Source organism: Homalodisca vitripennis, chromosome 2 (assembly GCF_021130785.1).
Source record: "Homalodisca vitripennis isolate AUS2020 chromosome 2, UT_GWSS_2.1, whole genome shotgun sequence".
NCBI classification, from domain to species: Eukaryota; Metazoa; Arthropoda; class Insecta; order Hemiptera; family Cicadellidae; genus Homalodisca; species Homalodisca vitripennis.
The window spans coordinates 138,098,692-138,124,169 of record NC_060208.1 but is presented as its reverse complement, the minus strand read 5'-3'; the positions used below and the strand labels follow the sequence as shown (position 1 = coordinate 138,124,169).

Here is a 25,478-nt window from a genome sequence, read left to right as displayed (position 1 = left end):
CGTGGATATTTGCATGTGTACTATTAGAATTTTGGTTTAACATACGGACTAAAGATGGCTCTCTACATTGAGGCCGAAATGTTATTAGAATTAATAGTGTTGAAATGTTTTGAGGCGGTGCGAAACAGGAAAACTGTTATGTTAGATATGACACCAATTATTTACGCCTAAGAACTAAGATTATTTTATAGTTGTTCAGGTAAATAGCTTTTAACCTATAAATAAGAATAAAATAAATATAATGTTAATAGGAAATTCATGAACTAAACGTAATAATTCCATAGGAATTTAGAATACCTATTTTGACATACGAATGATTGGTTACATTGTCTCTCAAAATATCCAATGATTCGAACAAACTCTGAAAAACATTCCGCTAATATTGCCCACTGTGCACGATTTATTAATGTTTCAAGACAGAAGAATAATAATAAGATATTCGTCTCTTTATTATAGTGTGTTAGGCGTATAACTCTTTACAATATTTATTGCATGGCCTATGCTCTCGTATTTGAAATAGAAATATAAGCCTCTTGTAAAGACTAAGCAAAACCATGTGTACACGAGTGCAAAGTGAATCTTGTGCTGCGCGGGAATGTCTGAAGTACCCGTCCATTATGTTGGCAACAGTGTCGGTACCGAGTCAGCTGTTGTAGTAAGTAGTACTCGTACGTTCACTTGCACTAGCAGACCGCTGTGGTGTACTGTACTGCATTATTGGCACCACCTGACCTAGGCGGGACAGCGGTACACAACACTTGACACATTCTTGGCTCCTGCAATTATTGTCATTTAGATTCTTAGAAAATAATTTGAAAAATCTCTTTTTATTCGTAATCTGTTTGGTTCAATTGAAAAACATATACCTTATATTTCCCCCCTGCACTCACCTTACTCCTGAACTTGTGTTTTTAATATTTAAATTTACTAAAGATTCAGTCTATAAGGAGCTTTCATGTGTAAGAAAACTGTGCCATTGGGCCATAGTATACTAGTGCTGGCTTTGCAGATACCTGCATAGTGTCTTTGATAAATAAATGGAATTTTAGTTATTAATTTTTATTAATTACTACATTAATAAACTTCCAATTTGTTTCCATTTGTTACACATTATTTTTATTAAACTAAGTTATTTTTTGCACATTTACTGCTGAATGAATGATGCATTGTCTAAGTTGACTGATGCACCACACACTGCTACTGAACCTTCATTTGTAATAATTAATTATGATCATTTAATTAACAACATTTTGAGGTGAGAATACAGTAATTCACATGAGTTAAGTTAAGTAATTCACCTTTTTCAATACCTTTGGTAATGAATGTGGTAAAAAAGCTGAACAGTCATTTAGATTATATAAAAATAAAACTAGTACGATCATTGATGTGTAAGTTGTAAGTAATATGTAAGATACAGTAATAAACCCAGAGTTGAAACAAAGGTTACCATTTTTTCAACTATTCTGCTGTGGAACAGAAGAACAAGGACCATTCTGTCATTCTTGAGTTAACTGAGGAGTGAGGAACAATGAAAGCCTCTGTATTTATGATTTATGTGCCTTAATTACTCATCAATCTCTAGCTTAGTTATTTCCTTGCTCTTTTGGCTTGAATTGACAAACATTTTCTAAGATTAGCCTACATTTCCAACAGTAGGCTAATTTTGTTGTAAACAAAGTAGATCAGGGTAAACAAAGCATAACGTTATACCTCATACATTCCTAAGAATAATGTATGATTTTAACTTATGAAAATTATGATGCAATGAAGAATCCCAAAACATGGAAATCATGGGAATAGGCCTATACGGAAGTGATTTGAATACTGGATTATTATTAAGTTACTTATTATAGTCTTAAATGGAAAATTTGAACCTGTGCAATATGTTGTATGCGAACTTAGTTTTACATTCTGGAAGAGTCTTATGCTAAAAGGGATATGGAATCCCTTGAGATACTTTTGGATGTTACCATACAATATAACAGGTCAAGTATGTGTAAAATGAAAGTAAGGATAGTTTTTAAAAAATAAAATCTAAACAAAGTTTTTTGTCATTTTAAAATAAGAATACCAATTTTAAACAGTGGGTTTGCTGTTTTGTAAAATTATTTGATAAGTCAGCATGAACTTGCTTATACACTTATTTATCAGTAGAGAACTTAAAAAGATATGCAAATTGCTTTTAGAACTCTCAACATTACTGTAAAGGACTGCTTCCACGATAATGCAATATGGAGAATTTTAAGATATTGGTCCCCTTGTTAGCAAACCCTATTACTCGAGGGTCGTGTTGATTTCATTTTTGTCTTACTGTATGTCTGTCCGCACGATATCTTGAGAACAAACACCTGTAGACATGAGATTTTGCATGAAGCTTCATTTCTATATACGCAACACCTAATTTGATAATGGTGCATATCACCATGGAAGTTAGCTGAACATTAGGGATCATTTTTACATTGGTCTTATGAGTCACTAAGATGGCAAAGAGTAAATCACAGAATTAATACGTTTGCAAAGAAACCGAATACAATTATATGACATTTTAATCTGTGACATAGTGACACATGTAGTCTAATGAAACAAGCCATAGACCAGAAATTTTGCTTTGCAACCTCAGTGAATCCAGTGACACAACACATGTTGTGACGTACTCCTACATTGTTGATAAATGCTGGTTAGTGCAAGATAGATATTATGTATAATGGTGATTGACTAGGATTATAGACATGCTAGATGCTCAAGTGTACTTATCCTCTTAGAAATATTTCTGACTAGAAACACTACTCAGCCATATGGGATCTGTTATGCTTAGTTATAGTTATGCTTGTTATAATTAGTTTGTAATGCTCCACCAACAGATGTCAATTTGTGTTTTCCTAGTCCATTTATCTATACTATTATATAAAAATATAATGGTGTGTATGTTTAAAAAAAGTTTTTTACTCCATCACATGTAAATTACTGTATAAATTTGTATTTAAATGGTATATATACATTCTTAGGGTTAACCTATAGGCCTAAATCTATTTTGAAAATCCTTCCAGTCTATCACCCAAGGGTTTCTAAAGTTGCATTATAGCAAACAAATATTAATTAAAAGAGCCTGTTAATAGTAATTAACTGTTCTGTGTAAACATTGTTTTATAACAACACAACTGCATGTTTAATTAATTTTACCACTATTTTCAACTGGTTTACATTCATAGTCTTGAAAGCAATTAAGTTTGATAGTAACAACACTGAACATGTGTTGATTTTTTATTTCAACCTTTTCTGCAACCACTGTTACATACAAAACAAATTTCAGATTAGAAAATCAAAAGTTTTTGTAAAGTTATGCTTTTAACTGTACGTTATAGCAAATATTAATAATTATGTTATGCAGTGCTTGGTCAATACTGTAATGCAGATATCAAGGACAAAGTTACTATCTAATTTATACTATAAATTTAAAGACTGTTAAAAACCCCATCTTTGACCGAAGTAGGCTTCTCAGATCTGCTTATGTATATATTTTCTTGATCAGGGCAACACAGGAAACTCAATCGTGGCACCAGAGATATCTTAGACTGGAAGTAAATTACAGTGGCTATTAATTACACTTTGGGACATATTTTCTTGATCTTGGCAACAAGGCAAACTGAGCATTGGCGCTGGAAATATAATTCACTGGAACCAGAAGTGCTCATACATGTACAAAGCCTATGAAATTAAGTACGAAGCCCGTGGGTAAATGCTAGTACTGTATAAACAATGCTTTGTATTTTTTGCCTCTCTCCCATCATTCATAACACTAGTTATGACAGTACAATTTATTTAGATTTTTAAAAGTGGAACAACAATTTTAAAATCCACACAGTACAGTAAAGGGTTTTAATGTAATTTGTTCTGCAGATCCTTTTTATGTGTTTTTATTTTCCATTGTCTATGCAAAAATTGCTTATTTTTGTTTATGCAGTCATATTTTTTTACAAAATCCAACCATGATTATTTTAAAATAATTTTGGGCTGACATGCGATATGTCATAACGTAGAGTATAGTCATATATGTATAATGGGGTAATAAAACTTATACTTTAGAAGGGAAGAATAGTAAAACCTGAACACTTATATGATACACAAAATATATCAAATTCATAGTGAAAAATTGTAAAGAGATGTAAGGCCAGTATTATTGAGCTGTCAGTGGAGAGTTGGCATGAGGTGAGGAGGAAGATTAACAGCTGACCAATGCCAAGTAAACTACAACTGCCATTGTGTAACTGTTAGCTAAATGTCATACTACACTACAACACTGCCCTTGCTGCCAACTCCGGGTGTATCTGTCAGTTTTTGTTTTACAGTTAGCATCATTACTTTCATTAAGACGAGTTTAGAAAAGAGAAAGTGGTGCTCTTGGCCGTGTGTAGTAAGAGTTATTTTTCTCAGTGCATTTTTTAGAATTATATTTAGATAAGTAAATTCATACTTATGATATCAGATTACCTAACTTCCAAATAAAGTAATTAAAATAAAATAAAATTCAAAATTAATTAATTATGTGTTACTGTATTTGATCTCTACTTTTTTCAAATACTCAAAATGATTGTTTTTTTATTGTTAAATAATAAATAAATAAACCATAATGCATTATTTATTATTTATTGAATCTTATATTATTTATTACAATGTTTGTTTAAAAAATGGTATATATTAATATTTTGTGTTATGGTGCTCAATAGAATTTATTTAGAAACATGTTTTGTAAAATATTGATTGTATTACAACCTTTAAATATAAAAATTTGTTTTCAGAATGTGCGGGACCAAATCACAGCTGCCAGCATTGCGGGCATCCTACACGAGTGTATTTCACCCAAGTCAGGTTAGTGTCAGGCTATCTGAATATATCAACTTGGTAAAGGTTCCTAATATAATTTAATTGGTATTGGGTTATTTTTATTTTATAGCCATGCATTTGTACACTGTTACAGTGCAGTGTTTTAGCCAGAACAATAAGCCAATAAGAGGAAAAATGTATTTTTATTTTCCTTTCAAATCTACTTCGGTGGTGCTATTTATGCTGTTAACTTTTCTACAACATAGTTCAAATATTTATAATTTGTCTTTTATTCTGTCACTCACCTTGATGTGACACGTTTCAATGGATACTAATGGCATGATCTCAAGAAGAACATTGTATTTTTTTTTATTTGTCTGCCAAAGAAAAGAGTAGACACTGTTACTGTGGTGCAAATGTACTGTAGTAAAAAGTCTTATTTCAGAGGACTATAATGCTGCCATAACCAATAAGTCGTGATAACAATTTAATTGAAATTTGTCTTAGTAGTTTTATCTCTGAGGTATCACTGATTCCTAGAAATATATCAATCTTCCTATAGTATTGCAGTTATGCTCATAATAAAAATTCAGGTATATTTTGAGCTGTTTATGAAACCTTGAAACTAAAAATCATAATCTCTAATAAATATATGTGTATGGACATATAGACAAAAAAGTAGGTCCTACAAATTATGAGAGAAAAAGTGCTTGAACATTTTCTCCCTTATATAAATGAAGTGAATATCTCTGATAAAATTTCGATTACTGTACAGTTTGCCATTAATTTATAAAATGAACTAAATTTTACGTTCTAAATAATTATTTCTAAGCCATAAATTAAAGTTGTAATCATAATAAATTATGAATAATAAGCCTATTATGAAGGTAAAAGGTTTTTTTTGTAGTTTGTCATTTAGTTACACAATGTTTTGATATCTGCAATCTAATCTCTTCCTCAGGTGGATAACTGACCTGCCTGACTCATAACTGCAATCTAGGTTCAAATAAGCAAATCTTATCAGAGCATAGGATATCACAACATACATGTTGTTTGTCAAATCCATGCACACCGTCTCAAAAATATGCATTTAATAACACAACATTAATTGTAATAATTTAAACAGAAGAATGGTCATAATAAGTCTGCACTGAGTAACCAACCACTGACAACTGGCCTGAGGCATTAGTAAATAGTAAATGGTGATCGTAATTGAATAGTCTTGATTTCTTATATTACCTTCTGAGACTGCACAACAGGCCATTAAAACTTAAACATTTCTCAATTAAATGCATATCACAAAAGATTATGGTAGATTCAGATTCCTTTCTTTTAACTAAATTTAAGTATCATTATATAATGTTTCCGTTTTTCCATAAAGCGCATGTTTCAGGGGTAAGTCGTTCCACAGCTCTGCGGAGGCTGGTTGACCTCAATGCTACCAACATCATTGTTAAGATGATTACCCAGTGCTCATCCCAATCAACAAATCTTCCCGAACCACTTCTCCAAGAGCTTGTCTTAATTCTTGGCCAACTTGCTCAAAAAGGCTAGTCCACAATGTTGTCTTGCATCTAAACCTTCATCTTTGCTGAATGTTATATGTAAATGTAATATGTTAAATCAATTACTATAAGCCTTGTTAGTGATTAAGTGATTCTAAATATATAATATAATATATTTATATTATTTTAAATATTAAAAGCAAATTAAAGCAAATTCTGAATTTCAGTTTTAAGGATCCACAATATTGCTTCTAACAAGAAAATCATGATCTTGTTTACTCTGAACACTAACTGAGCTGCATAATTCATTTCAATAGCTACCCCCATTTTTACCCCAAAGAATTGAGTAAAATTAATTTTAACCCGGATATATTGCCCAAAAGGGCACTTCTTGGGGGTAGGAGTCATTTTTTGAAAATTTTCAAATAGGAACGTAGTCCATGTGATACTCAATATTGTGTTGAATCATATGTACAGGCTGTGATAAAATGTTTATAATTTAGGTTTTAATAGTAAATTTTGCTGTCAGCCTCCCTTAAGATCTAGGCACACCAATTTTGTTGTATGACATTTATTAAATACCCTATCAGGAAATATGGAGTAGTCTAAATTTGTACTAAAATCTTAAATTAAAGACATTTTATTACACCCTGTAGATACGAATAAACATAATATTGAGTTGTTTAACCAAGATGCTCTCAGGGTACATAGACCTTTAAAATGAGGCGTCACATGACCTAAGTTAGCATTTGAAAAGTTTCCAAACTCTATCCCCCAAAAAGGGTCCTTCTGACCAATATTTTTGGGTTAAAAATAAGTTTACTGATTTATTGGGGGTCAAAATTTTCATATCTGTGAAAACGAATCTAACAGCTAGGTTTGTTTGGCTGCTATGTATACTGCACGGGTGATCTGTTATATGTACGATGGGCCCATTATTATATAATATGATCAGTAACAACATGAAGGTTAGTTTTTCTTTTGCATCTAAGGATTATTATATAAGGCTTGAGGGGATGTAATATATTTTAATGAAATATATTGCTATTCAATATTTTGAGACAATCTCCTATTAGAGACATCACTTTAAAGCTTACAATGGATGAGTTCTTACACTGAATTCCACCCTTACACAACACCTGATCGTAAAATTGTTTTGTTATTAATTTTATTTACTTAGCCTAGTAATTAATTACTATATATAAACACTTTATAAATGCATTATTTTTATATAAAAAGTACAAAAACTCCATTCTTATACTGACCAAATATTGGGTATGAAATCAGTAATATAACAGATATTACAATTAATTGCTGGATATAATCATATTTTATAAATAAATTTACTTTACATATAAAATTTTATAAAGTAGGTAGTGAAATTAGTAACAATTAAAACTAAAAATAAAAAATAAACTTAAAATTAAAATTAAATAAAAATACAATTTTTGAGTGTGAAACAAACAAGTTTAAATTCTCATCTTACCTCCAATATTGAATTCTTTTTAGTATGTACCATTGAAAATAAACTACAAACATGTTATTATGATTAAAAGTTGTCTGATAACACCAGTGTCATCACACAATGCTACTGTTCTCCTCTGCAGAGGATTTGTTAACTAGACTAGTCTGTATCGTTTGTGAATCTGGAACTAATGTACCACAGTATTTCAATTTTGTGAACTAAGAAGAGAATAAAGAGGTTTTATTAATAAATTATTGTTTTATTCTTGCAGATACAAAATTCTCATTGAAAATACGCTTATTAAACAGTGTGAAAACATTCCATTACTTGTTACGGGTCCACTACCACAACCACAATAAGATGCTGGTGCCAGTCCTTATCATCTTGAAGACACTTGCGAGAAATAGTAAGTTTGGTTACATTCTAACTATGACTGGGGATCTGTTTACAAGATCAAGTAATATTATTAGTCCAGATCTGCTTTTTATTTCTTGATTTATTAAGCATGGGTTTTATAATTTTATACTGAAAGAGAGATCCTGTTACCAATAAATAATGCTCCTAACATAGAAAGACCACAAGACATGTACAGTAAATTTGTTTGTTGCAGCCAACACGACAGCACAGCTGGTGAAGGATGGTATAGCGAACACAATGGAGAAGGCACTGGTACAGATTGGTTTCTCCCCCAGTATAAGACTACGACTCCTCCTGAATGTTCTGAATTATTTAACCAAAAATAGTAAGTTCTGAGATTCAGTTTAGTTATAGTCAAACAGGTTGGTTTCGTTATTTTATAAGATTAATGTTAAACATTAATATTTTTAAAATGTGAAAAAATAGCATGATGAATTTATTTAGACACGAAAACTTTATTTTTGTACAACCTACTACTACAATTATTGATTAGCATTCTAATAAAGGTAAATACTATGTTACCTGTTAATACCCAAGATTAGTAAAAATGAGTTTTGTACATATATGTATGTATGTGTATGCTTCAATGAATGTTAATAATATGTAATATGAATAACTAAAAAAAAAATGTTAATAAATAAAAGTATTGGATGCGTATGAAATATACTTTAAAATTAATACATCTACAATTAAAAATAAGGACACACACATTTCAGTTCTAACATTGTTTTTATTGGGTTCCAATCAAGATGGCTGCTAGTATAGCTGGCTCTTAACCCCCTTTTAGCACTCATTAAAAAGTGCTAATTTGTATTTAAATGTTCAGTTACTTAAAGTATAGTGATGGTTTTTTTAAATTAACACTTTTAATTTTTTTTAAATACGGTAATGTATGATTTCTTTATGATTAGGCTTCAGAGTAATACAAGGTAACAAAACAATGATTTTCATTACACCTTTATACTTTTACTTTATAATATAATACTTAAAACAAAATTTTGTTGTTGTTTTTAAACCAAAATCTCAAGTTTAATGCATATTTTAAAGCTGTGGTGCATCAAATCATATTTATTTTATTGAATATGTGTATCTTTGTGTACCTTAACTTATTTCTTTTCTTTTGTAACATTATTTCTACTCCAATAAACTGTAAAAAATAAAATTTATACAAATTGATAGGGATATGTAGGCCTAGATCAGGTGGAGGAGGCAAATCAGTCTTTTCATTAGGATGTTAAATTGTCATCTAGTATATCAATAATCTTATTAGTTTGTAATCCACTTGTACTTGCAGCCATCAGAAAATTAAATAGTGCTAAATGAACAATTACGTATAATTTCAACACGATAACCTAGCAACTCAATCCAAAATAATAAAAATAAAGTTATTTTTATGTGAAAATGAGGCCTAAAACTGATTACATTTAATTGCACTTTATTCTCATATTTATAATAGGTTAAACACTAAAACAAACTTGTATTATGACGAAAATAGCAATAAAAGTACAAATAACCCAATTCACAGTTGCTCAACTAGTTTGTTTACATCAGTAGACAATTCACTCAACTGGAACTTCTGTTGCTCGTCAACAAACCAGTAAATGTATTGTGACAAAACAGCTACAATATTATTTCAAATAATTCTAACTATTCCTTAGAGGTTTCCTTAGAGCAGCACAATGCAGAGCTAGTAGAATCCACCGAACTAATCTCATACGTCAGTGAAATGAGACATAGTATGCCAACTGTGCTGTGTCTGTGGTTCGTCCGCTAGCGAAACTACAGCACACCGGGCATTGCCTGTGTTTCAGCCGATAAGCATTAAAGGTGTTCCTGACAGTGAGTGAGGATTGTTTGCTTGAAGAGCCGGCTGTAATGAAGCAACCTTGCATTTTACAAAGATTCTTGAAGATTGTGGGAGATGTCTCATTTTAAATATGTTTCCAAACACATTTTAGTTTTTCTTATAAAGTGTATACTTTTTGAATATTTAAAGAAATAAGCATAAAAATGTTGACATTCTTTTTTCCCAATACAAATATAAAAAGAAATTTGAAAGCTTTTGGATTTGAATTAATTATACCTTTAAAATAAGATACTCCCTAGGATTCTCTGACCAAAAATAAAGTTGTAAAAGTGTTTGAAATTTAACATTGATCTTATGGAGGTATAAAATCAAAAAGGCCGCCAGTAGAGCCAGCTCTTATACATGACCACAAGAAGCTTGTACCATGCATGAGTTGTTCTGAAACTTGAACTGCTTTTCTAAAACTCTCTTCCTTTTTTGAAAATTGGGCTCTGTTGACAGCCATTTGGAGTTTTGTTTATTTGTTTTAGTAATGTTTGAAAAGTATAAGTTTATGTAATTTTATTTAAGTAATGAAATGTATTTTATAGTTCTGTTTGACCAATCCAAGTATTCTAATAGTTTTCTGTTGTGTATTTTATATGAGTTATCAATTTTTTCTTTTTTCATTTCAAATCATTCCAATAATATTTAGATATTTTGGTGAAGATATGTTTAAATAATGACATTTAACATGAGTTATAAATGTGTAGTATTAAATACATGGACCACCATATTAAGATAGTATTAGATGATAATTTGAGAAAATACACTATTGGTAATAAATAAAATGTAGGAGATCTGTGAAGACCCTAAACTCCTTTATTGAGTCTCTTACTCAAATAATGTAATACATTTTCAATAATTCTACCCTTTTATTTCCTGTAAGTTTAAATTTATTTTTCTGGGGTGTTGGAAATAGATAAACACTATTCTTATTGGCATAGTCAATAATTAACTTAGACTACTTGCACTTGAGAAAGACTACTAGACAAAAACAAGAGCTCCTGTTGTTGAGCAGTTCTCAGCAGAGGGTGTGTCCAGACAGGTTCTGCATGTGGATGGTACGCACGGGCCTGGTGCAGATGCTGGTGAAGATGTTTGAGCGTTGGGAGCGCTACGACGGCAAGATGCGAATCAAGATCTGCAACTACACTCTACTTACTCTGCAACATGTCTGCGCCACAAGTGAGTTTCCGGGCTTGCATATCTCCCTGACATGTAATAAAACTTTCGAAGTATTGGATTCATTTTAGATTTTATTAACTCAGTGTAACATTGCAGATAAAATTATTTAGTGAAATTGAATGTTATATGAACTTTATTGTGAATCAAGTTAACATTTTGAATTATAATCCATTCAATGTAATTAGAATCATTTCATAATACTTAATAATATCTTAAGAAAATTAAATAAATGAAGGAAAAATAGTGAATATGACTCATAAACTGTATACATTTTCTGTTATTTGTCTTTAGTAATTCATACAAGTCCATTTACTGATCACTTAAAATTGTAATATTAAAAAAATAAACAAGCTGAAGAAAACGACATCATAAATCTATGAAAGAGCAAATATCTGTACAAGGGAACTTGCCAAAACCAAATCTAAACCGTCCCATCGTTATGTCCACATCAGTGAGAGAAGATACGTTAGCCAAGATATAGGGGTTAAGGTTATACATTTTGTACAAAATTTAATTTTCAAGTTTTTGCCCTGATTTAGTAATTTGCCTTGATGGTTTTCTTTACAAATGGCAACACTGAGTGAATGTTGAATGTTGAGATCAGCATCTTATTGTTTGTGTAAGTCCACATACGGTAATGTACTTTGTGTCATGTAAAACACAGGAAGGTTACATTCAAAATGATTCAAGATTAAAATCCATCATCATTTTTGGACAACGCACTTAATGACAGAAATCATTTGCTAAAAAAAATGTATTTTTGTAATTATTGTTCTTAGGTATATTTATAAAAAATTAAATTCAACAACTTCATTTTTTATAATCTCTACTGCCTAGTTGATTCAGTTAATCTCTACTGCCTAGTTGATTCAGTTCCTTTATCCCTTGTTGCAGAAGCTGGAAGAAATGCTATTCGGGGCTGTAATGGACACACGGTCCTTTACAAGTTTTGCACATGGTGTCCAGATGAGAAGGTATATGATGGTTTATTGACACGTGTCTGCAGCATCGTGTCCATGTGCATGGAGAAACGAGAACTTCCTCTGGCTTCTCTTACCAGCCCAGCACAGTTCTTGCTACCTGCTGACACCGGTTCGTTGTTATTCAATTGGTTACGGAAATAGTTGGCATGTAGGATTAGCAGTCAAGGTGTTTAACATAACTCTCTTGTTTTGATTCAGTTAACTATTTTGATTAGTTTTATAAATTTGTTGAAGATAATTTTATTATATACATTTTTAATGTGCCTTACGCCCATCCATTTACCCAAATGGGTTTCGACCCTTTTCCATGTCCATACAGTGATGGTCCTTTCCATGATATGGATTACATCTGAATTCAAGATTGTTTATTAGTCTTTAGACACAATTTGAATGCGATTGACATAATTTCTGTACAGACATATTATAGTAATAATGAAAATTAATATTCCTCAATGAAGAGATTTTGTCAAATAACATTGATTATTAAATAAAATATAAAAGCCAAACAGATAAAAAAACAAGATATAACCAACTTATCAGCAAATAGTGCATCAATAATGTCATTTAGTTTTGTAAAAAAATAAGGAATCATCAGCAAATATTACAGAATGAGAATTAATATTTACAGCAAGTGATTGATTAAAACTTAAAACAGGAAAGGACATAGAACTGATCCCTGTGATAGTAATAAAGATAGTAATAAAAGATAGTATTAATTAATATTAAATACTAACACATCAATTTTATTTGCTGTAATTATGTTGTTGGAATATAAAGTAGAAGAAGAGGGATTGTTAAATGTTTGCTCCATCAGTGATAAATCAGTATAATGGTAATGTTTTCTCTTGTTTGCATTACCAAGGTGTTACATTACTTTTTCAGGTATGTTCATTATGTTAAATATCCACAAACAACCAGTAAGTATGTTCCCTTTTCAAAAAAATGGAGTCTGCATACTAAAGATGTACTGTTTTGAAGTAATGCTCAAAATGATGTACTTAATAGACAATAGACAAAACTCTTTATTTCATGAACTTTGAGTACAGAAATGTTGTCAAAAGTTTGCAAGAGTTGCAACTCTTAAAACTTAAAACTCTTAATCAGTGTTTATCTAAAATGTTCGGGATTTCTTTTGGAAATTATCATGAGTTCAGTCTTATAAACTTAAAGAAAATAATTGCTAGAACTTTCTAAACATTCCTCCCTATTGATTTGTGAGCCTGTTGTCCATGCAGTGGTCTCAGACAGGGAGTTGGAGAGTGATGACAGTGGTGGGGATGAGAGTGGTGATGACAACAGGGATGATGACTTTGATGACCGAGACATTCTACAAAACTGTGGTCTTCCTCCAGTTAGTCAACGGGACCTTGACGATCTCAAAGTGTAAGTTGATTTTTGTCTTTTATTTAAGTTGAAGTGTTTAAACTGCTTATCTGCATTCATTTATCATATTTTTGTGTGGTATAGTATGGAGTGATTAGGTATATGGATTTTACAACAATAAGGGTTAAGGTTATAAGTATTGTGTTGTGTTGAAAGGTATGACGGGTTCTGGTGCGAGATGAGTGGTCAGGAGTCTCCCCCGAACAGCCCCTCAACCCTCCTCTCCCCTTACTACACGGACCCAGCTCACATATGCAGGTGAGGTGATAAATTTGCTAATTTGGTTACATGGCGCTTTTATGACTTTTAGAGCCTTTTTGAATTGTTTTGTTTTTGTTTTAAAAATCTCGCACCTGTTGAAAATAAGATAATTTGATGTAGCCTGTGTAAATCTTATAGCTGATATTAAAAATGATAATAGTTATCACAGGGACGAATTTCACAGTAGGCACATCCTGCAGAATACTGGACGTTATGGACTAAGTGTACCAAACGGCCAGGACATGGCATTCACCAAGAACGGCAATGAGACCTAAAATACACACACGTATAAATATATAGTTAGAAGTTTTCCATTTTTATGTAAGTGACGCTCCTCTGAAGGAAAAATAAATGATATCACAATAGATCTATTATTAAAAAAGGAGATCAATCTTAACAAAAATGTCTTCAATAGGACATTATTATATGAAGAACATATATCAAAAGATTACTTAGTCTACTCAAAAAGTACAGGTTTTGTATTTTGTGCTCCGTGAAGATTATATGGATTTCAACAGACGTTTCAAATTAGGTACTGAAGGTGTTTTAGACTAGAAAAATATTGGATCTATTTTTTTCTGCTCATGAAAGTTCTTATCAATTCTGAACTGGTGCTTTTAATCGGCAAAAAAGGGACTGACAATCAATTCAACTCTTACATTGAAACTGAAAGAAAATATTGGAAAACCGTCATGAAAATAGTGTTTTCTGTAGTAAAAAAGCTGGCTATAAGAGGATTTCTGTTCGAGAATCTAATAAGATATTTGTGTCTGTACATAACAGTGAGCAGGTGAGCATTTGACGTTTCTGGAATTAACAGCTGAATTTGATACTTTTCTTGCTGAACATAATATTAATTTGTAAATTTGATAATCCAGGTTGAGGGAAAATATCTTGTCTGTCTTTAGTTATTTGCAATGAGGTAATTGAATTGTAAACTTTACTGTTAAAGTAAAAAATGTCATAATCTATTAATTTAAAAGAGCAAAGTATTACTCCACAATAGTGGATTCAATACCTGACATACATCACACTGATCAGATCAATAATTTATTTTCAGGTTTGTAGAAGAAATTTTAGTCCAGCTGAACGCCTTTTCTTGTTTTTGCCGAACACTGGGCACAATCTGAGGATTTAGTGAATGCTGTTAAGTCTGTTTTAAATTCACACTGTATTGATTTAGTAAGCAGTAGAGGACAATCACACAACAACTCTAGCAGTATGACACATGTGTATAGCGGCTTACAAGTTGGAGTAGAGGATGAAAATCCCAAAACATTGTTCGTTCCTTGTTCGGCACATACACTTGGTCTTCTAGGTACATGTGCTGCAAGTTGTTGCCCAGAAGTATGTATTTTTAATCTTATTGAGAACGTTTTTTTAATTTTGCTGCAACTACTAAGAGATGGGAAACTCTACACAGCTTCAGTCATCATAAAATTGAAACGCTCAGGGGTATTTGTTTGAAGCTAGGTGGAGAGTGCTCGAGAAAGTGCATGTAAAGGTCTTTCTGAAAATGTGAAGGTGTGTTACTGACTTTGGAGAAATATGAAGACAACACTAATGAGAAGACTCTGGTTATAAGTGAAATAAGTGAAGTAACAGGACTGTTGAGAGGTTTGAATAGGTTAGAAATTATATTCATGATGGAAATGTAGGGTATTATACTGGACAGGTTTGAAAATGTTAGTCAAACCATACAAAAAGTTGTCAGTTTATATGAATCTTTAGTTATCTTTATTGACTTCCTTAGAGATATGTTTCTCATGTATGAAGAAAGAGATAGAAAATGTGATGTGGTCTATCAGAAGTCAAAGAAAGAGTAAAATCCAGGCTGGCGAAAATAAAGAAACTGAGTTATACTAACAGAATGGGACAAACTCATAATGGACACATTTTATGTAGTTCTTTACCATCTAAAATCTGAGTTACAGATGTGAAAAATGTATATGATTTGATTAGAAGACAAGTTTTCAGCAATCAACTGAAGATTTAATTTAACATGTTAAAAAACCGAGTCATTTTACACATGATTTTTTTGTTCTTTTTCTTATCTCTTTTGCATTCTTAAGTTTATTTTGTTCTATTTTATTAAGAACTATATTATTATGTTGTAACTGTATTTTTCTATGTAATTAAAATTGAGAAAGATAACTTTAATTCTTTTTGATTAACATTCACCTCTTGGGTTGGATTCAGTCTTTTTAATTTTTCTGAAAATATGACTTTGACATTGACTAGGAATTGCGCGTGAAGTGTTTCAAGAGTCAGCTGTTATTCTCTAGTGATGGAAGATAGGTAAACCTGTTCCTCAGTTATTAATATTTTCTTTGTTTCGTAGTAGCTTTTAGATTGATAAAAACATGCATGTCTAGCTGTTTCGTAAGCAGCACTCTTTTACAGGTGATTAAAATAATGTAAAGGAGTAGTTTATTTGTCCAATTTATTCCGAGCCAAAGAAAACAAAGAAAAAGTAGAACGATTTTAAACATGCAAGTAAGTATTGCAAATTAATGTTTTGTAATTGTGAGATGTTACTTGAAAATCGAGTATGTGCTAGTTAACTTTAATCTGTTACATTCAGATTTGTCAATAAACTAAATATTCCCTTTTACGAGGGGTATTAGAAAAATAAGGTTCCCTATGCCGCCGAGACAGAATGCGATATGTTGGGAGAAATCTGGCAACACTGTCTTACTCATCAGCTGTCCCTCTCTCTATCCATACCACTTGCGCCTCGCTACGTCCAACAGTGCCGGCCTAACTGCCTTCGAAGATGGAGCTCCCTATCGTTGTTACCGCCAGATGCAAAATTCGTGCTGTGATACGTTTTTTAAATGCAAAACAGATTTCACCTATTGAAATTCATCGTCTGTTAATCAAAGTTTATGGGGAAACATTAAGACACATTAAGAAAACTGAGACGCGTGATCCAGAACCGCCGGAGAGGAAGATTGTCCAGTGGTGTGAGGCTTCTCCATGACAACGCTCGACCTCATGTCTCACATCAAACTCAAGAACTGTTGACAAATTTTGGCTGGACTATTGTGCCCCATCCCCTCCCCCCCACAGCCCAGACCTAGCCCCAAGTGATTATCACTTATTCCCAAAATTAAAGGAACACTTGGGTGGCCAACGCATCAGTACCGATGATGAAGTCAAGGAAGAGGTTACTCGATTCCTCAAAGGATTGGCGGCAGAATTCTACAACATGGGGATAGAAAAGTTGAGCATCGTCTACAAAAGTGTTTGGACAGAAACAGTGATTATGTGGAAAAATAGCTTAACGTTTAAGTTTTAAATTGATGTATAACACTAAGTAGAAATATAGAGCTGTCTATTTTAAAAAAATCATGCGAACCTTATTTTTCTAATACCCCTCGTAGATTCAAATATTGAGAATTGTAAAAGTGAATTAAATGATTACATAACAATAGTTGTGTTCTGACCAATAGAAAATTAAAATTAAATTTATTAGAAGAAAAATAATAAACATGTATATTAAAATAAACATTCACTAATATTTTATAGTTAGTTTAAATTTTGAAATTGAAAAATAGGTATAAAAACAGTAAAAGAGTGATTTTTTTAGGTACATTTCGTCTTATTAATTGATAATGGCTTACTTTGTGGAAATTTGTAACTAATATAAAAAGATTTGTATTGGTCAATTTCAGTAAAACATTGTGATAAATGAAGTAAAATTATCTTAGTTAACACTTAAAGTTAATATTATTAAACTTAAACGGAAAATTCAGACTAACATGTGTAAAACTAATAAAAGTTTTATATTTGTAGGTATAGTGATGTGGATGATGTGAACATGTTGATGCTGTCTGGTACTGGTTCCTACTGCCCTCAACTTGACAATAAGGTAGATAACTGATTTGGTCACATTTATTTGATTTTCATTATTAGGTTTTTAGCTACACACTATACCATTGGTTAGTGATGGATTTTCTATTGCATTTAAACTTGTTTATCAACCAAAGTTTCCTCAATGTTTCAATACACGTCTAATAAAATTTCAAATGATAAATCATTACAATTTTCCCAAATATTTTTGATCATTGGTTTAAGATTAAACAATGAGATATCATCAGAAGTTAGGCTATATAAATGTTAATACTAGTACATAAATAAAATGATCAGTAACATTTTTTTATTTACAAATTTAATGCAATTAAAAGGTTTAAGACAATACTAAAATGGGAGGAGAGGGGTGATTTCATAATTATGGCAGTTATTAAATGTTTGGAATAAAAAACTGAAATAATATGTTAATATAAATTAATGAAATGAAATATTCTTCTTTCATGATCATGGCAGCCTGAACGTGAGAACCGTAATCTTGGGAGTGGTTGATTGTGCTAGCCATTATGTATTGTATAATTTTGAAAACGTTCATTTAGTGAATATATTTTACGTGAATTATAAAAAAAATTTACATGTCTCCGCTTTACAAAATTTAGAATTGTGGTTACTTGAAACCTTTCTGATTTTTCTAGATAAATTTGCCAAAGTTTTGTTCTAATACGCCCATGAAGTAAAGTTATAGACCATTTTTGGTACTTGCAACCAAATACCAGCAATGTCTCACGCTACTCGACTCTATCTAGATGACCCTCACAGTTGACATGAGAGTCTTTGCACTATAAGTGTTCAAGGGAAATAGAAGTGAAGTCTTCACTCAAGCACTGTTAAGTCAAGAATAAGAAAGTTAAGGCAGGAAACATAACCCAAAACACAATCAATAATGTTCAATAAAGAGTGTCTTGTGTCAATTTAGTAGCCAGCAATAAATTTTCACTTAATAAAGGGATTATTTAAAATACAAGGAGTTTAATGAAATTGTCAAAGGTTGTAGGTATTGTCCATAACTTTTATATAGAGGGAAATTAAAAGGTTATGATAGATACTTGTAATAATACATGGGCTATGATGAATGGATTGATAGTGTAAATAGGTAACTGATTAACTTAAACAAATAATTAATTAGTAATTCGATTAATAAACCAATACAATAATGATAATTTGCAATATATGTCCTGTCTCTTGATGTTTGGGGACAGGGACACTCCTAAGATGGGTTATTTTGGATTGGTGGATTTGGATGCTACCATGGTAGATAGATAGATAGATAGATAAATATTTAGATAGATAGATAGATATTTAGATATTTATTGACCACTAAGCAATTACAAAAATTACAATAGGTCTTGTCAATAAATTATAAAACTACTACAACCAGCAGTAGTATATATAGTTAATAAAAAATTCAAAAATGAGAGCAGACAAAAAAAAAAAAAAAAACAGTAGCAGTTGTGGGACTGCCGATAGAAGTGAAAACGGAACTATTAAGTTGAGAGTAATTAAAACTATATGCAAAAATTATACAGATGTACTGCTACTATAACGTATTGTTGACGTGACTCACAAAATTATACTTATCCAAAAAGCGTCCAACGCGCACATAATACAGTCAGAAATAGTCGAATGTATTAGTGAAAGTTTTATAATAAACATCGGTGATTCTGAGACCAGCGATAGTGAAGAGGATAGTGACGCCAGTGATGTGGAGGAACTCGCCGCTCCATTGTAAAAAAAGTACTGTAGGTATTAAAGAATATTATTTTAATGCAAAAAAGTTCAATGCAATCATTATACTTGTTGTAATTGCTCAATATTAATAGTTAGTTAAACATAGAATACAAGTGAGTTAACACCGTTGTAAATAATACAGTTATTGCTATGGATAAAGTATATAATTGCAATAACAATTAAACCCACAATATTTTTAAGACTAATAAATTAGTTAAATTAACTTGGTTCTTTCGTAAAGGTATTTTTATTGCACAATAAACTAATTTATTGAGTTAATACGGTATCAGTGAGCCAATGCGCCAACTACAGTTCCGGCAGAAACGTTCACTCATTACTTCATACGCTACTACAGGCTAAAACTAAACTTCCAATAAAAAAATGATAAATTACAAAAAAAATATTCATCTATTTTCACACAACTTTCTCGCTGACAAATTTTGTCTGACCAAAAAATAAAAAAAATCCTCGCTTACTACTTTTTTTCTTGTCATTGTAAACGCTATGTAAAATGTAAACAATAATCAAAATTATTTCAAAATTTTTTTTAATATTCAAAAATGTAACCAATAGATTGCCAATATTAAGAGCTTTAATTTGACGCATCTTACAGTATTGTACGACATTAGCTTCACTTTTAAATCGCGAGAGGAAGCCGTAAAGGTCACTGATTTTCGCAGTCTGTTTTCATACTCCGCCGGGACAGTTTTAACACAGCGACTGACTTTTTCATGCAGGTTAGTAGTCCGCGGCCAAGTCTACGGTTAAAATTTTAAAGGCAAATTAGAAAAAAACCAGTACAGTTATAAAAAACTTACTAGACACCAATTAAATGAAAAATTACATTACAATTCCAACAGTACTTGTTTCATTGAATTCCGTCAATCCAAGTAAACACAACCACGTTAAAGGTAGGCTTGCACAAGCCTGGAACAACAAGCAGTTTGTCTTTTGATAGGGATCAGCTGTTTTACATAGAGTATTATCATTAGCATGTCGGTGACGCGAACCGAGGATTTTACCCTCTACCAAAACGCTCAACGCGCCTAAAGAAGTTTTCACTTCAAAAATAACTTGCATTAGCCCCTGGTAGATCCTCATTGTTCAAGTAATATTCTAGGTAACATTCTGAAATACAGTTACACATAACAAATAACAAAATTTCAAATAACAAACCAGTTAACAATAACCAATAAGATAACAGATATAAAATTTTGAGTCATCACAAAGTAACAATTCAAATTAACAAGAACATTAACAAGAATAGAGGCTATAGATTAATAACAAGTAGTGTAACAAAGAACAGATAGCAAATTAACATATATTAAAATTAGAAAATAGGCCCATTATATTAGAAAACAATTTCACATTCAAGAAATTCATCAACAGAATACATAGGATTCAGTTTAAGCCATTTATACAGTCTGTCGGAGAACATCTTATCACATATTAATTCTACCAGGCACATTGGCAACTTATTATACAGTTTTACAGCAAGTGTATGGTGATATTTTTGTGTCCTTGTCAATCTACATCTTGTTACATCAATTTTATTTCTAAAGCTAGTATTATGGACATGGATATCCGACCTGGACTTAAAACTATCAATATCCTTTCTCACAATCTTAATTATTTCATAAATATACAAATTAACAACAGTAAGAATTCCTGTTTCTACAAACAAGGGCTTACAGTGTTCTTGCATCAAGGAGTTGGTCAAGATCCTGAGAGCTTTCTTTTGCAAAATTAAAACATTGCCAATTCCTACACCATTACCCCAAACAATCAAGCCATACCTCAGAGTACTCTCAAAAAAAGCATGATAGGCCATTCTTAAATAGACCTTAGAAACAATTTTCTTTAAACTACATAGTAAAAATATGACTCTAGACAACTTCTTACACACAAACTCAATATGGCATTTCCATGATAATTTACAATCAATGTGTATACCCAACAAATTTACATTCTCAAAGTATTTATCAGATTGATATGTACTATTCAATGATACAATCATCTTTTTAGTTTTTTTCAGCGTTTAAAAAAAGACCATTGACAGTAAACCAGTTAACAGCTTTGTCAAAACTCTCCTGAGAGGTATGTTCAAGAGAATTAATGTTATTGTGACAAGAAACCAAGGAGGTATCATCTGCATAAACAGTGGAAAAACAATCAACATTAAAAGAAATTAACATTACATTAGTTAAAATTAAGAAGAGCACTGGCCCCAAAATTGAGCCTTGTGGGACACCTTGGTTAACATCTAATATCAGAGATCTCTTACCATTTACCTCAACCAGCTGTGTTCTATTACTAAGATAAGACTCAAAAAATTTAAGTTCACAATTTTTGAGACCATAATAATGCAATTTCTCAATAAGAATATCATGTGCCACACAATAAAATGCCTTGCTCAGATCACACAGTGTGACCCGAGCGATGCGCTTCTCCTCCACAGCTAAGTACAATTCAGTCACAAGACTATCCACTGCCATTATTGTAGAACAACCCTCTCTGTAGCCGAATTGATTATCATTAAATAACTTAAATCCTTCAAAATAACTACACAACTGTATCTTTATGATTTTTTCTAAAGCCTTTGCCATAACAGGAATACAAGAGATGGGCCGATAACTGGCTGGTAACTTAGGGTTGCCTTTTTAAAAAATGAGAACAACTCTTGAGAACTTTAAACAATTAGGGAATACCCCTTCAAGAATACACAGATTAAAACAATAAGTTAGAGGGACTAGAATAGAATAAATAACATAAATAAATAACTTACTGGTTAGACCATACACATCTTTACTTTCTGATATTTTCAGTGACTTCACCACACTTAACACTTGCTCACAAGAGACCTGAGACAAACTAAAACTAGTATTAGGTTTTGCAGATTTTTCAATACACTTCATAGCCCCATCGACACTACCCCTCACTTTAGCACTAATTTCTTCCACTGAAGACAGGAAGTAGTTGTTGAAGCAGTCCGGAGAGACGTCACCCAGGTTGCGCTTCGAAGGCTTCCCAGCTGCCTCACTGATGATGGTCCAGGCCATGCTGCATTTGTTGGACGCTTCTCCAATTCTAGTAGCGTTGAAGGACAATTTACTTGCTTGTAGAGCTCTCTTGTATGCCTTTCTCTTGTCACGCAAGATACTAAGGATTTCACAGTTTTTTGTGCTTTTGAAGATGTCCAACAGAAACAGAATTTCATCTTTCATTTTTCTGTGGTCATCATTATACCACTTATTGTTTTTAAAACTCATCCTGGATCTACATGTATTACTACGCCCAGGTACTTTCTTGGTTGTGCATGGGACGTATTCCTCAAACGTTGACAAAAACGTGTTAAAGAAGGTATCAAAAGTGGCTTCTGCTAGTCCTACTCCGCCCTCATTAAGATTACGTATATTGTTTAAGAGATAGTACCAGTCAGTCTTGAGCAATGCCAACCTAAAACGTTCACAGTTAAAAGGAGTAACCTGACGCACTTGAATATGTTGAACAGTGGTATTTTCAGGCTTGCCACCAGGAGTATAGTTACTTAGAACCAACTTTAAATCCACTTCAAATTGTATACCATCATGGTCCGACAGACTTGGCTGGATCACCTCAATATAGTAACAATCTGGTGTACAATCAGTCATGATGTTATCAAGGCATGCCTGCCCACGTGTAGGCTCATGATTTGCACAATACAAATTAAATTGTCTCAATAAATTAGAAAACTGAGTAACTGTAGATTTATTTGTATTAATGTCGAAATCCGCATTCACATCTCCACAAATAAGCAATTGTCTCTTGTAGCCTATCAAAAACCGCAGTAATTTTTCCAGCTGCGTGAGAAAAAGTATTGGACTACCTTTCGGTGATCTGTAAAGACAGGCTACAATTAAGTTGATGTTATGTATTTCCACAACCGCTACTTCAAAGTTAAGTTCATCACAAAAGGTGTTGAGGTTAATTGCAGTGTAAGTACCCGCTAAACTTTGATTAAGGCATAATAAAACACCACCCTGAATATGATTCATGCGACAAAAACTGCTCCCAATATTGTAGTTGGCAGGAACACACAAATCCACCTGCTCATTACGGAGCCAATGCTCGCTGAGACATACTACACTCATATTTGCATCAATTAAAAATCCCTCCAACTCTTCAATTTTACTCCATAAACCTTGTATGTTTATATAAAATAGCTTAAACCAGTCCTTTAACCTGGAATTTTTGTACTTATCATCACTTTTAATGTCTCCCCCTGAATTGGCAACACTAAACCGCCCACCTTTAGGGTCTTCAAATAAAGTACTGTCCTCCCTTTGAACATTAGCCAAGTCCAGGCCTATCCTTTTTGCATCAGAACTTGATGTACATAGTTTAAATTAGACCCACTCACAGCATGCAGGGATCTGCGAGGTGCCACAAACTCCTTGACTAACACCCCATCATCCCAAAATTCAGCATTCAACACTTTTTCAAACACATCTTCTTCCACTCCAATTTTAAAGGATTTATAGGTGTCATACCTAGAGCGAACATCTTCACATACAAAGTTAGTGACACCACAATCTGATAAGTATGATTCCATTTCCACCTTAGTAACCTCCGCATCAAGACGTGATACAAAAACCCACCTTCTCTTCTCCGCCAATTTTAATTTTACCTCGGCGTCCACCATTTTAATGGTGTCGTCAGTGCATTAGGGGCAGTGAGCAATCCATATCTCAACTGATACCTAGCATTGTGATAAAACTTTTGGTTATTTAGCAATTATTAATAGAATAAAGAATGCTATTTTTCTTGATTACTGCATATTACTCACAAAGTATTCAATGATGCCGACTAATACAATTGTGTTGACTGAAACATATACTGTATTACAGTAGTCTGGCAAACTCGGCCTGATATAGACCGAAGGGTGCATGGAAAAGCTGTGTTAATGTGAAAACATGGTAAAACAGAGAAATGGTGTTTTTTTTTATGTAAATAACACTACAAATTTATTTGTTTAAAGAATTGTGTGAAATGTAGGAGAATAATGTTGGTACAAGAGAGATGTAACACTGATATATTTCCGGGCCTGAATGTGTGTTAAAGCCTTTTTTGGAGCAGAAAAATGCATTTGAACATTTTGGGAGTAGTGAAGCTCTATCTGTGTTACAATGTCTAAATTGATATCTGTTGCAGAGTGTAACGCTGACATCGCTTAAATACATCAAGAAGGATGCCAACTACCGCACTGTGTACTGTCATATAGCCTCACGTGTGCGTAGTGTGCTACCGTTTGTCAAGGTAGCCTACCCGGACCTGGTTGGGGGAGAGAGTGTCACCTACGACGAGCCACTCAACGCCAAAGATCGCAGGACTTGTCGGTCAGTAGGTTACATTACATTTTGTCTATCATCATTTATACACTTTTCATCAGTGGTTTTTTAATCCCTGGGTTATGGTTATAATTGACTAACTGATAACTTTAAAAAAATTGAGTTTGTCAGCAACCAAGGACCACATAATAGCCTATCAGTATTTCTGATCAATGCAGGTTATTTTCTTGACAGCATTATTGCCATAAACAGTGTTTATAATGTAGTAATTTATAATTACCATTCAAGTTTGCACGGTAAAGTACAGTGTATTAGAAAAAATCAGGCACAACCTAAAGTTTCACAATTCTGAAATAATTTGCACATTGAGGTTTGAAATACTGTGATAGGTTCTAGTGCATATGCTCTCTAATTACATTGGACATACCTATGTATTGTGTGAAAGCCTCTATATTTGGTTACAATGCTTATGTACAGGACAAATATATTTTTGTTAACTAATTCTCATTGTCCAGCATATTACACACTCACTTCTTTGTTTAAAGTTTGTTTTTGTCAGTAGAAGGTTTATAAAGGTAACATTATTTTTTGAACATTTCTCTTCTTCCGGTATTACAAAATATCATTAACTCTATGTTTTGGGATCTGTATACTACCATGAATATGTTCAAGTTTATTCAG

At 32.3% G+C, this 25,478-nt stretch overlaps 1 protein-coding gene across 3 annotated transcripts in view; it reads left to right on the top strand.

The window, feature by feature from the left end:
• LOC124354792 overlaps positions 1 to 25,478 on the top strand; it is a 170,007-nt gene that overhangs the window by 77,542 nt on the left and 66,987 nt on the right. For all 3 annotated transcript variants that reach the window (XM_046805505.1, XM_046805506.1, XM_046805504.1), the window contains exons 4-13: positions 4,797 to 4,866; positions 6,215 to 6,370; positions 8,063 to 8,197; positions 8,402 to 8,533; positions 11,099 to 11,242; positions 12,137 to 12,334; positions 13,461 to 13,608; positions 13,765 to 13,866; positions 17,668 to 17,743; positions 24,661 to 24,845. In XM_046805505.1, the coding sequence (XP_046661461.1) occupies positions 4,797 to 4,866; positions 6,215 to 6,370; positions 8,063 to 8,197; positions 8,402 to 8,533; positions 11,099 to 11,242; positions 12,137 to 12,334; positions 13,461 to 13,608; positions 13,765 to 13,866; positions 17,668 to 17,743; positions 24,661 to 24,845 (1,346 nt within the window). The remainder of the gene's footprint in view (positions 1 to 4,796; positions 4,867 to 6,214; positions 6,371 to 8,062; positions 8,198 to 8,401; positions 8,534 to 11,098; positions 11,243 to 12,136; positions 12,335 to 13,460; positions 13,609 to 13,764; positions 13,867 to 17,667; positions 17,744 to 24,660; positions 24,846 to 25,478) is intronic.